General features: G+C 45.1%; 1 protein-coding gene across 1 annotated transcript in view; it reads left to right on the top strand.

The window, feature by feature from the left end:
• The first annotated feature begins 858 nt into the window (after positions 1-858).
• The window catches only part of LOC136874538 (uncharacterized), a 149043-nt gene continuing 135611 nt past the window's right edge, over positions 859-14290 (top strand). The window contains exons 1-2 of the mRNA XM_068227835.1: positions 859-1054; positions 8240-8446. Of these exons, the coding sequence (XP_068083936.1) occupies positions 859-1054; positions 8240-8446 (403 nt within the window). The remainder of the gene's footprint in view (positions 1055-8239; positions 8447-14290) is intronic.

The raw sequence follows: 14290 nt of genomic DNA, 5'->3' as shown, positions 1-14290 counted from the left end.
CTGAGGAGCACGACTGATCTTATTTATAAGATGTGCCTCCTTTTTTCTTTTACCTAAATCCAAACCAAACCCAAACCTCATGGCTCTACAGCCCTTGAAGGGCCTTGGCCTACCAGCGACCGCTGCTCAGCCCGAAGGCCTGCAGATTACGAGATGTCGTGTGGTCAGCACGACGAATCCTCTCGGCCGTTATTCTTGGCTTTCTAGACCGGGGCCGCTATCTCACCGTCAGATAGCTTCTCAATTCTAATCACGTAGGCTGAGTGGACCTCGAACCAGCCCTCAAGTCCAGGTAAAAATCCCTGACCTGGCCGGGAATCGAACCCGGGGCCTCCGGGTAAGAGGCAGGCACGCTACCCCTACACCACTTTTTACCTAAATACCTTCATCTTTTGCCCAGGTTTAGTTAATTGTACGAGGGATGTAAATAAGTTAGTGCCAAATCTGATAGAACGCAATATTTAATGAACTAGCAACTACAACTGCATTACACCCCTTCAATACAGTCACCCGCAGAGTCTTTGCCAAAAGTCGGGAGGCCCTAGGGGACCCTCGGTAAGGCGTTCTCTGTTGACGAGAGCGACGGAGCACCCTACTGCGCGGAGTACAGGTGAAACGTCAGGAAATCGGCGGCCTCGGCGGGGTTCCTTCAACTTTGGTAACAGGTCGAGTCAGACGTACGAATGTCTAGTAAGTGCGGAGTGTGTCCAAGGACTTCCCAATGCCATCGTTGCAATAAGAGCTTGACATTGTTTGTGACATGACAGCTGGCAACACGATAGGGCGATCGTCTCGCAATAAATGTGGACGTTTGTTCTTCAGGCACAGCATGTGCAAATATAACACTCTCGTAGTCGTATGACACAATCAGCAAAGGCTTCATCCGACTGGATTCCTGTCGAAATTTCAGTGGTGAACGTGGGTGACCCCATTCATTCGATTGACACTTATTCTCAGGCTCGTGCCTACGTCTCATCAATGCCGACAAAACGCTGCAGAAATGCGTCTCCTTCGTTGCGGTATCTGTCCAAGTGGATGCAATTTCTGTACGTCGGTGAGTTGATGTGGAACTCAACGGAACGAATTTTCTTCATGTTAAGACATTTCGTCAGCATGTGCCACTTCGTCTGATGACTGAGGACAGGACAGTCCTTCGATGGTCTACGGAAACGAGACCACTCACGATGTCAATCTGATCTTGAGGAATGGATGGCCGACCTGTGCGGTGCAAATCCACAGTCTCATTCCTACCCGCACGAAATGCCTTGACCCATCGTGCAATCACACCATACGAAAATGCATTCTCACCACAGGCTTCACGTAATCTCCGACAACATTCTGATGCATTTTTGTCACGGGAAACCTCGATTTTAATCCACGAACGCTGGTCACCTTTTAAAAACATGGTTTAGAGCGGTGAAATCGACACTCTTCACTTCATCGTCACACAGCAACAACATGCCCTACTGGATGTCCGTCAAATGCACGCTACACATCGACAACAAAGCTTCCACATTCTTTTTGCGCATGCCCAATCTCCTGCGAGTGTCTGGACTACGTTGCCACTACTTTATTTACACCGGGCGAGTTGGCCGTGTGGTTAGAGGCGCGCGGCTGTGATACTGCATCCGAGAGATAGTAGGTTCGAATCACTCTGTCAGCAGCCCTGAAAATGGTTTTCACTGGTTTCCCATTTTCACACCAGGCAAATGCTGGGGCTGTACCTTAATTAAGGCCACGGCCACTTCCTTCCAACTCCTAGACCTTTCCTATCCCATCGTCGCCATAAGACCTATCTGTGTCGGTGCGACGTAAAACCACTAGCAAACTTTATTTACAGCCCTCGCAATTTTGTGTTTCTCCGCAAAATGGTAATGAAATGGCGTATGGCATTTATTGCCGGGAGTGTCCGAGGACAAGTTCGGCTCGCCAGGTGCAGGTCTTTTGAATTGATGGCTGTATGCGACCTGCGCATCGTGATGAGAATGAAATGATGAAATCGACACATACACCCAGCCCCCGTGCCAGCGGAATTAACCAATGATGGTTAAAATTCCCGACCCTGCCGGGAGTAGAACCCGGGACCCCTATGGCCAAAGGCTAACCATTTAGCCATGGAGCCGGACTCAGAAAAATGGTGATTGTCGACTAGTGTTCTATTTTATAATTTGCTTTACGTCGCACCGATACAAATGGATCGTATGACGACGATGGGATAGGAAAGGCCTAGGAGTTGGAAGGAAGCGGCCGTGGCCTTAATTAAGGTACAGCCTCGGCATTTGCCTGGTGTGAAAGTTGGAAACCATGAAAAGCCATTTTCAGGGTTACTGACAGAGGTGTTTGAACCCACTACCTCCCGAATGCAAGCTGATAGCTACGTGATCCAAAGCGTATAGCAACTTGCTTGGTACGAGTGTTCTGAATGTACATATGTTCTGGACAGTTTCTCCTGTGGTGCTGAGTTCCTGGAGGTCTATTACAGTTTCAATTAAAAAATTAACTTTCATTGAGAGGGCAAGGTTGAGTGTTCTTTTGCTCAGTCTATCATCATTCATTCTGAAAATGTGACCGTGGAATTTCAATCGCCTTTTCAATCGCCTCCTTAGTCGGGCTGAGTAGCTCAGACGATAGAGTGCTGACCTTCTGAGCTCAAGATTGCGGGTTCCATCCCGGTTCAGTCCGGTGGTATTTGAAGGTGCTCAAATAAGTCATCCTCGTGTCGGTAGATTTACTGGCGCGTTAACGAGTCCCAGTGGAACAAAATTATGGCACCTCGGTGTTTCCGAAAGCCGAAAAAATAGTTAGTGGGGCGTAAAACCAATAACATTATCATTAAAGGGCGGATGTTTATGAGAATGGTCAATGAAATGCTTACATTTATGGGAAAATGTTATCAAATAAGTTAATTTTTAAAATATGTGACTAAACTGAATTACTGTGACAGTGTACAATGGTTTTACAAGTAATATATCGTTGTTCTATTCACTGCTCAGTTCTTATTTTTACATACCGGTAAATAATTATCTCCTAATTTCCTTGGAAATGTACATAAATATGGGCATAATGATATGTTGGAACCTGGGAACACCTGTTGTTATTCGCACTCGTTACAGCTTTCAGATGATTTTCTCTTTTAATGTGCTGTTGTACAACAAAGCTCCTTTCCGCACTCACATGGACAGTGCACCATTTATAAAATAAAACACGCTCATCTGTTGTAAACATGTATTTTCCAAATTCATTCACTGCCTAAATTAAAAAATAACTTTGTGATAGTTCTTTTGGCATGTTTCTTACACAGACATACTTGGAAGGAAAGCGAAAGTAATTATTTATAATCGCTTCTCGCTGCTATTTGTTCTTGGCCGCGAGGTACAAGGCGATGAATGACCAGCTTTAGGGGCGGTTGAGAAGACTGGTGCATCGCTTTTGTTTAGGAAATACTTTCTCGTAATTATCAGAGTTCTGTATTGTCTTCTTGCGCATAATCTTGGAACAGAATACTCACAGGTAAAAATTCTCTCATTACCTTCTCTTGGTCACCAGCAACTACTGATCAGTTTGATCATATTTAGCGACTTTCACCATATGTGTCCGCTTGTGTGGTGCAGTGGTGTGTAGTAATTGGTGTTACTAGCTACCACCGCCGGTGGCCCGGGTTCGATTCCCGGCTCTGTCACGAAATCGGGAAAGTGGTACGAGGACGGGAACGGAGTCTGCTCAGCTCCGGGAGGACAACTGAGTAGATTCCCACCTCAGCCATCCTCGAAGTGGTTTTCCGCGGTTTCCAACTTCTTCTCTAGGTAAATGCCGGGATGGTACCTAACTTAAAGTCACGGCCCCTCCTTTCTCTCTTCCTTGTCTATCCCTTCGAAACTTCCCGTCTCCTACAAGGCCCCTGCTCAGCATAGCCGGTGAGGCTACCTGGGCGAAGTACTGGTCCTGCTCTCAAATTGTATCCCCGACCAAGTGTCTCACACTCCAGGAGACTGCACATGAGCTGGTAGTTGTGGCATCCCCCGCTGAATCCGAGGGAAAAATCAACCCTGGACGATAAACTGATTTAATAATAATAATATCAGGAATCAAAGTGGCCGACATCGCTAACCGAATCTGCTACAGAACGAAAATCAACAAGTGGTAAGTAGAGTCAGAGAGAAACCACAAGAAGAAGACAGGAGCTAAGTAGACAGAAGAACGAAGAACCACGATGAGAGAAAAACTGAAGGCTGCCTGGCAAAGAAGGAAATGCACAACTTCTAAGTGAGCTTTGCGTGATCAGTTTTCTGGTCTTTTTCGCATCTAATAATAATAATAATAATAATAATAATAATAATAATAATAATAATAATAATAATAATAATAATAATAATGACAATAATAATTTTAGTAAACATAATTATACATAATTTTTTATGTTGTCTCACAATCAGTAATACATGCATACATTAAAAAAATGATCTAAACATTCTTAAGAAACACCCTTGAAAGTTGAAATAATGTCTGTATATCCCAAATCGGCAAAAAGTGCAAAAGAACCTTGTTATTATTGTTTGGTCGCAGAATGAATTTCTATACTACTGATCAACGTCCTAATGCACCGAGCTCGATAGCTGCAGTCGCTTAAGTGCGGCCAGTATCCAGTAATCGGAAGATAGTGGGTTCGAGCCCCACTGTCGGCAGCTCTGAAGATGGTTTTCCGTGCGTGGTTTTCCGTTTTTACACCAGGCAAATGCCGGGGCTGTACCTTAATTAAGGCCACGGCCGCTTCCTTCCCATTCCTAGGCCGTTACTATCCCATCGTCGCCGTAGGAACCTTCTGTGTCGCTGCGACGTAAAGCAAATAGCAAAAAATAAAATAAAAATAGCATCCTAATGCAAAGGGAGAAAATACGACATTTCAGAAACATCCGCCCCCTTTTATGATTAGTGTTCTGTAGTAGTGTTTTCCCTTTCAGGTATGCACTGAGCTTCCGTTCTATCCCATAGAGGTACAAGTCGAACGAAGGGGAGCCCATCTACTATACCGTGCCTGAGTAAGTCAAGCTGGGGTTCTTTCGTTGCCCACGGGCCGTCCTGTACAAATATCCTAGCTGCAGTTTTGTCTTATTAAGGAGCACCTCACCCGTCCTTGACAAACGCCGCACACTTCCAGGTCCCATTGCACTATATTGGCCTTCAAAATGCTCAGTTTTGCAGATAAGACAGTTCCGTACCGTGCTCCGTACCTTGCAGTAGCTCCAAACGTACAGTGAGATATACTTTCGTGTACACGCATGTACAGAAATAGTGTCCCGACATCAACAATCAACACTGTCCCACTCTAGCATTGAAAAGGAGGGGAGTGAGTGAAGGTGTGGTGTTGAAGACCACTTCATTTCTGAAAATGAGGGGAAGGGAGAGAACGGTTAGTGCTGAAGGTACTGTGTGTGTATTGCTATGCATCCACCACTGTGCCCATTTCAATCACAACAGTCCTGTAGCGGGCTGTCTACCTGCAGCAATAAGTTAAGCGAGGAGACGAAGGGACGCCATGCTTTGTTTACATCTGGACACCATTTCCGTGCATGCGTGTACATTCTAGTCTAAAGTTACCAATAAGCTGTAAATACGATAATGAAGGCATCCACCGTTAGTCAGTGACAGCTGGTGGTTTTGTGTATAGGTAGTGCCAGCAAATTAGAAAATTGTAAGGCATCTTTCAAAGTTACAAGTACGGACAATGCATACGTGTTTTTTTTTTTTTTTGCTAGTGGCTTTACGTCGCACAGACACAGACAGATCTTATGGCGGCGATGAGATAGGAAAGGCCTAGGAGTTGGAAGGAAGCGGCCAAGGCCTCAATTAAGGTACAGCCCCAGCATTTACCTGGTGTGAAAATGGGAAACCACGGAAAACCATCTTCAGGGCTGCCGACAGTGGGATTCGAACCCACTATCTGCCGGAAGCAAGCTCACAGCCACGCGCCTCTAACCGCACGACCAACTCTCCGGTACGCTGTAAGTTACATGAAATCATATTAACTGTGCTATTATACAAGACCACTTATTTAATGAATTATCAATTGAAACGAATTTATAAATTGTGAAATTAATATAAATATTTAATCCACATGCATTTTTCTTTAAAAATCCAATTTTAAGGAAATTGTGAACAAATTAAAACCTCTAAGAAAAATATGAAGAAAACATATGCTTGGCCTTCTCACCGAACGCATTTGTTCAAGTGAACTAAACAAAACGGATTGAAAGTTCTTTTTTTTACCAATTTTCTTTACGTCGCACCGACACAGGTAGGTTTTATGGTGACGATGGGATGGGAAAGAGCTACGAGTGGGAAGGAAGCGACAGTGGCCCTAACTAAGTTACAGCTCCAGCATTTGCCAGGTGTGAAAATGGGAAACCACGGAAAACCATCTTCAGGGCTGCCGACAGTAGGCTTCGATCCCACTATCTCCCGAATGCAAGCTGACAGCTACGTGACCCAAACCGCGCGGTCACTTGCTCGGCAGTACTGAAAGTAACATGTACTTGCCTCACATAGGAATGTACAATCATAGCTATCACCGACAACCCCGGGCGCACAAATAATTGATCACTATTTTAGTTGCCGCAAAACTGAACTTTACAAAATGCCTTACCTTCAACTTCAAGGCTACTTTACAGACATGTATAAATTTAGAGCGGATATCCGCTACACCCTATAGTATTACACATAAAAATAATTTAACGACGCTATTCGTAAACACACAAAATACAGTAAACACCAGAATAGTTAGCAATTTTCATATTTCGTGCTTGTGTTCGGATAGAAAAAGGTAACTGTGTCGCCGACTTACATTAATGAAACGGAGTAAAATGCACCGCTAGAGAAATATACAAATAGAGAAAGATGTATTTCTGTCGCTAGTACGGGTTAAAAAAATAAGTCGCTAGGTGCCTATTTTAACACGAGAGAGCGAAAAATATCTTGTCAATAAAAGATTTAGTAATCGTCAGATACACTGACAAAATCGCCATATTTATTAAACTGTGTGTTGTGTACGTTGCACTTGCCATATGCTGCATTCTAGTCACCTAGTGGTTGAAATATAAAGCAGTCGTGACATTCTTTTTAGATGTTCCACTCTAGTGGATGTAATTGAAGCATTGTGTCACGCAGCCACTGGCACACTCTCAGCCCTTACCAACACACATAAAATCAACATGCCCAAGTCAAACCCTCTTTTTTTACAGTATCTTATGTTCGGAAGGGGTGCCCATGAGATCTGGCTCACATACTCAGACCAGCGCTGTCAGAACGCATGTCAGTTTACGGGCTCGTTCAAATGAAGGCAGAATAAGATTTGCATACAATTTCTTGAAATTTGATTTTAAAAAATTGCTCTTGAGAAGAAAATTACCTCATATTCTTTCTTTTTTACACTGGTGGTGCCACGGCTAAACGGAACTACCTCTCGACCCACTCCTGCCTTTACTTGAGGTCTACAAAACTGTTCGTAATCGCGGTCTATGAGGGACATTTTGCCTGGCTGTATTACAATACCCAAGAACTTTGCCACTCCGTAAGGACGTATACACGCATTGCACATAAATGGTGTGATATAAACAAAGCATCGCGCTTAACTCATTGCTATGGGTAGACAGCCCGCTACAAGACAGTTGTGATTGAAATGGGCACAGTGGTCGATGCATAGCAATACATACACTGTGCCTTTAGCATTACCCGTTCACTCTCTTCTCCTTTTCGATACTGGAGTGGCCTTCAACACTACCCGTTTCCTCCCTCCCCTCCTTTTCAACACTGGAGTGGTCTTCAACACTACCCGTTCACTCCTTCCCCTCCTTTTCAATAATGGAGTGGCCTTCAACACTACCCGTTCACTCCCTCCCCTCCTTGTCAATACAGGAGTGTCCTTCAACACTACCCGTTCACTCCTTTTCTTCCTTTTCAATACTGGAGTGGCCTTCAGCACTACCCGTTCACTCCCTCTGCTCCTTTTCAATACTGGAGTGGCCTTCAGCACTATCCATTCACTCCCTCCCCTCCTTGTCAATACTGGAGTGGTCTTCAACACTACCCGTTCACTTCCTTTCTTCCTTTTCAGAACTGGACTGGGGCAGTGTTGATTGTTTATGTCAGGACACCGTTTCTGTCCATGCGTATGCCACGGTCGCATGATCTTTCATACGTGTTGATAGACATGTGAGTGATTTACTGTCTACTCTTTTACCTTCAGCAGATTTGGAGGGAACCAGCGAAGAACCATCCAACCCACTGACAGAGACGTACGTGTACCAGGACAACCACATAATCGTCTTCGCCCAGCGAGTCACGTGGGATGAGGCGGAAACCATGTGTTCCTCATATCACGCCAGGTTGGTCGTGCTGGATTCTCCTGATAAAGCTAGCTTCCTGGCGCAAACTATGAGCGAGTCAAATATAGGTAAGAATTTAATGTTAATAGGTAAAAAAATATAACGTCGGTGATCTAATCCTCAATTTAACAATGAGAAAAACAAAGTTTTGTAAATGTCACAGAATATAATATTAACAGTATCGTCACTTCTATTTTAATTTCGTACAAATTACACATCCCAAAGTAGTTATAAGATTAAAAAATATTGTAATGGAATATTTACTTGTCCGCCTCTGTGGTGTAGTGGTTAGCGTGATTAGCTGCCACCCCCGGAGGCCCGGGTTCGATTCCGGGCTCTGCCACGCAATTTGAAAAGTGGTACGAGGGCTGGAACGGGGTCCACTCAGCCTCGGGAGGTCAACTGAGTAGAGGTGGGTTCGATTCCCACCTCAGCCATCCTCGAAGTGGTTTTCCGTGGTTTCCCACTTCACCTCCAGGCGAATGCCGGGATGGTACCTAACTTAAGGCCACGGCCGCTACCTTCCCTCATCCTTGCCTATCCCTTCCAATCTTCTCATCCCCCTACAAGGCCCCTGTTCACCATAGCAGGTGAGGCCGCCTGGGTGAGGTACTGGTCATACTCCCCAGTTGTATCCCCCGACCAAGAGTCTGAAGCTCCAGGACACTGCCCTTGAGGCGGTAGAGGTGGGATCCCTCGCTGAGTCCGAGGGAAAAGCCGAACCTGGAGGGTAAACAGATGATGATGATGATGATGATGATGATATTTACTTAAATATTAATGATCAGGCTACTCTTTATTGCCTTTCAATTCATAACCATAACAGTTTGGATATCAGCTCAATTTTTTTTTTTTTCAAGGCACCTGAGCTTAAGACTACTGTTATGCAGTACATTCTAATATTATCATGGCTACAGAGTATTTGTAAAATAAAGTAATACACTCCATTAATATAAGGGACTGCCTGGATGACGCGGTAACGGCGTGCTCAGTTCACCTGGATGGACGTGGTTTCGATTCCCCGTCAGGATGTCGTAAAATCTAAGAAACGAGATTTCCACTTCCGGAGGTGCACAAGGTCCTGAGGTTCATTCAGCCTACACAAAAAAATGAATAACAGATTCATTCCTGGGGGTAAAGGCGACCAGGCGTAGAGCTAACAACTCTACCCCATCAATTGCCGAGGTTACGGATAGTGGAAGCCTTTACCTTCCACCCCTCCAGGGGCCTTCATGGCCTGCACAGAGACGACTTCGCTTTGCTTTTGAGTAGTATAATACAGGGATTCTGCGGCCTCCTCCCGCGGGAAATTTGAATTCTGGCGGGAAATTTGAATTTTGGCGGGAGATTTGAATTTTTGCGAGAGACTTGAATTTGTAAACAAAGCCACGTGCTTCTTGACAGCTGTCATCGACAACAACGCATCGCTAACCTCACTGCTGCCATCTTGACGGGCCTAAACCTCAGTAGTGCCAACTTAACATAACTAGCGCGAGGTAAACAAAGCCACGTGTTTTTTGACAGCCACGTGCTTCTTGACAGACAACAACGCATCGCTAACCTCAGTACTGCCATCTTGACGGGCCTAAACCTCAGTAGTGCCAACTTAACCCAACTAGCGCGAGGTAAACAAAGCCACGTGTTTTTTGACAGCCACGTGCTTTTTGACAGACAACAACGCATCGCTAACCTCAGTACTGCAATCTTGACGGGCCTAAACCTCAGTAGTACCAACTTAACCTAACTAGCGCGTGGTAAACAAAGCCACGTGCTTTTTTCACAGCTGTCATCCGCCATCTTTAATCCAGAGAGCACCGTGCTGCCCTCTTTAGCTACTTACCTTTGAAATGTGGTACCTCACAGCTGTCATCCGCCATCTTGCATCGCAAACCTCAGTCCTGCACTCTTTAGTTTGAAATGTGGTGGCGGCAAATTCCACGTGCTCTTGTTTGGAAACAAAGCCACGTGCAGCTGTCAACCACCATCTTTAATCTAGAGAGCACCGTGCTGCCCTCTTTAGCTACTTACCTTTGAAATGTGGTACGTCACAGCTGTCATCCGCCATCTTGCATCGCAAACCTCAGTGCTGCACTCTTTAGCTAGATACCTTTGAAATGTAGTGGCGGCAATTTGAAAAATTCTTTATGCTCCTGTTTGGAAACAAAGCCACGTGCAGCTATCATCCGCCATCTTTAATCTAGAGAGCACTGTGCTGCCCTCTATGTGGTGGTGGTAAATTCTACGTGCTCTTGTTTGGAAACAAACCCATGTGCTTTTCTGACAGCTGTCAACCACCAGAGAGCACCGTGCTGCCCTCTTTGTGCCGGTGACAAATTCCACGTGCTTTTTGATAGCTGTCATCCGCCATCTTGCATCACAAACCTCAGTGCAGTACTCTTTAGCTAGATACCTTTGAAATGTGGTGGCGGCAAATTCCACGTGCTCCTGTTTAGTAAATAAAGCCACGTGCTTTTTTGACAGCTGTCGTCCGCCAACTTTAATCAACAGAGCACTGTGCTGCGGGTAATTTCGTCAGCTGTCATCCGCCATCTTTAATCCACAGAGCACCGTGCTGCTCTCTGTAGTAGCGGGTAATTTGAAACGTTCTGTTAGCTGTCATCCGCCATCTTTAATCAAGAGAGCACCGTGTTGCCATCTTTAGTTGAACTGTGGTGGCGGCAAATTCCACGTGCTCTTGTTTAGTAAACAAACTCACGCGCTTTTTGTCAGCTGTCGTCCGCCATCTTACATCGCAAACCTCAGTGCTACACTCTTTAGTTGAAAAATGGTGGCGAATAATTTAAAAAGAAAAATTCTACAGCAGCCACCTCTCGACGCTAATTGCACAAGATGGTGGCTATACATGACTCCTTAAAGGTGCTTATGCGAGATGATCGCTATACATAGTATCTTATGAGACGCCCTTGGGATGCTTGCTCAAGATGGCGGTTATACAAGGCTCCTTATGAGACACCCTAGGGATGCTTGCGCAAGATGGTGGTTGCTCTTATGAGGCGGCTTAAGGATCCTTGCACAAGATGGCTAGAGACGCCCCCACCCCTAAGGATGCTTGCGCAAGATGGCGGACGCAAGATGGCAGTTATACATAGCTCCTTATGAGACAGCCAGTACTCGATACAACATGTGATCAGAACATTGATTGATGTGTTCAGAACACAAAATAAGTGATCAAGACTAGAATCGAACACTGTACTCGATGTCGTTAACTTCAACATGTGATTAAAACATTGTTTGGTGTGTTCAGAACACTACATAAGTAGAATCGAACGCTGTACAACATGTTAGGGGATACCTTTGTTCTAAGAAGATCAGATTGAAACATAACAAGACTAGAATTGAACACTGCACTCGATGTCGTTAACCTTAACATGTGAACAGAACATTGATTGATGTGTTCAGAGTAGTATAATACAGGGATTCGGCGGCCACCTCCACCTCAGGCTCCCAGTGGCCACCTCCACCTCCACCTCAGCCAGAGGCCTCCCAGATGCCTCCTCCACCTCCACCTCAGCCAGAGGCCTCCCAGAGGTCTCCTCCACCTCCCGCGGGAAATTTGAATTTGTAAACAAAGCCACGTGCTTTTTGACAGCTGTCATCGACAACAACGCATCGCTAACCTCAGTACTGCCATCTTGACGGGCCTAAACCTCAGTAGTGCCAACTTAACCTCACTAGCGCGAGGTAAACAAAGCCACGTGTTTTTGACAGCCACGTGCTTTTTGACAGATTTGTAAACAAAGCCACGTGCTTTTTGACAGCTCTCATCAACAACAACGCATCGCAAACCTCAGTACTACCATCTTGACGGGCCTAAACCTTAGTGGTACCAACTTAACCTAACTAGCATGAGGTAAACAAAGCCACGTGTTTTTTTGACAGCCACGTGCTTTTCGACAGATTTGTAAACAAAGCCACGTGCTTTTTGACAGACAACAACGCATCGCTAACCCCAGTACTACCATCTTGACGGGCCTAAACCTCAGTAGTACCAACTTAACCTAACTAGCGCGAGATAAACAAAGCCACGTGCTTTTTGACAGCCACGTGCTTTTTTGACAGCCGTCATCCGCCATCTTTAAACTACAGAGCACCGTGCTGCCCTCTTTCGTCACCTGTCATCGGCAGTGCTGCCATCTTGACGGGCCTAAACCTTAGTGCTACCAACTTAACCTCACTAGCTCGAGATAAACAAATCCACGTGCTTTTTGACAGCTACGTGCTTTTTTGATAGCTGTCATCCGCCATCTTTAATCTATAGAGTACAGTGCTGCCCTCTTTAGCTACTTACCTTTGAAATGTGGTGGCGGATATTTTGAAAAATGCTTTTCGACAAGCAGCCATCTTTAATCCAGAGAGAACAGTGCTGCCCTCTATGTGGTGGCGGCAAATTGAAAAATTCCACGTGCTCTTGTTTGAAAACAAACTCACGTGCTTTTTTGACAGCTGTCATCTGCCATCTTTAATCACAGTGCTGCCCTCTTTAGTTTGAAATGTGGTGGTGGTAAATTCCACGTGCTCTTGTTTGGAAACAAAGCCACGTGCAGCTGTCATCCGCCATCTTTAATCAACAGAGCACTGTGCTACTATCATGCGGGCAATTTCATCACCTGTCATCCGCCATCTTTAATCCACAGAACACCGTGCTGCCCTCTTTATGGCTACTACCTTAAGCACGTAGTAGCGGACAATTTGAAAAGTTCTGTTAGCTATCATCCGCCATCTTTAATCAAGAGAGCACCGTGCTGCCATCTTTAGCTAGATACCTTTGAAATGTGGTGGCGGCAAATTGAAAAATTCCACGTGCTCTTGTTTGGAAACAAACTCACGTGCTTTTTCGACAGCTACCATCCGCCATCTTTAATCAACAGAGCATAGTGCTGCCCTCTTTAGTTTGAAATGTGATGGCGGCAAATTCCACGTGCTCTTGTTTGGTAAACATAGCCATGTGCTTTTTTGACAGCTGTCATCCGCCATCTTTAATACAGAGAGCACCGTGCTGCCCTCTTTATCGTAGTAGATGTAAATTCGTCACCTGTCATCCGCAGTGCTGCCATCTTTAGCTAGATACCTTTGAAATGTGGTGGCGGATAATTTAAAAAGAAAAATTCTACAGCAGCCCTCTCTCGACGCTAATTGCATAAGATGGCGGCTATACATGACTCCTTAAGGGTGCTTACGCAAGATGGCTGCTATACACAGGTTCTTATGAGACACCCTTGGGATGCTTGCGCAAGATGGCAGTTATACATGGCTCCTTATGAGATACCCTAGGGATGCTTGCGCAAGATAGCGGCTGATCTTATGGGACGGCTTAAGGGTCCTTGGACAAGATGGCTTGAGACGCCCTAAGGATGATTGCGCAAGATGGCGGACACAAGATGGCAGCTATACATAACTCCTTATGAGACGCTTTAAGGGTGCTTGCGCAAGATAGTTGCTACTCTTAGCTTAGAGGCTAACGTGTCATGCTAGTTCGATTCATTAAATTTGGGGCTTAAATGCAAAATGTTAAATATATCGAAAACGGTGCACCGTAGAGCAAAACGGACAAAATTTTTCTACCTAATACCTCGGTTCGCAGTATGAGGAACAAGAAAAACATAGTCTAATGATGAGATCAACGGTTCGGTTCCTACTTAGGCCCTTTGGCATTCACTCTGTTTTAGCTTGTATTGAAGCGAGTCTTCGTAACATGATCAGGTTTAGCTATGGTAGAGAGTATAACGTGCCGTGCAGGTTCGATTCATTAAATTTGGGGCTTAAATGCAAAATGTTAAATATCTCGAAAACGATGCATCGTAGAGCAAAACGGACAAAATTTTTCCGCCTAATACGTAGGTTCGTAGTATCAGGAACAAGAAAAAACATAGTCTAATGATGAGATCAACGGT

The sequence above is a fragment of the Anabrus simplex genome, chromosome 5 (genome assembly GCF_040414725.1).
Source record: "Anabrus simplex isolate iqAnaSimp1 chromosome 5, ASM4041472v1, whole genome shotgun sequence".
NCBI lineage: Eukaryota > Metazoa > Arthropoda > Insecta > Orthoptera > Tettigoniidae > Anabrus > Anabrus simplex.
This window is presented reverse-complemented; position numbering and strand designations above follow the sequence as displayed.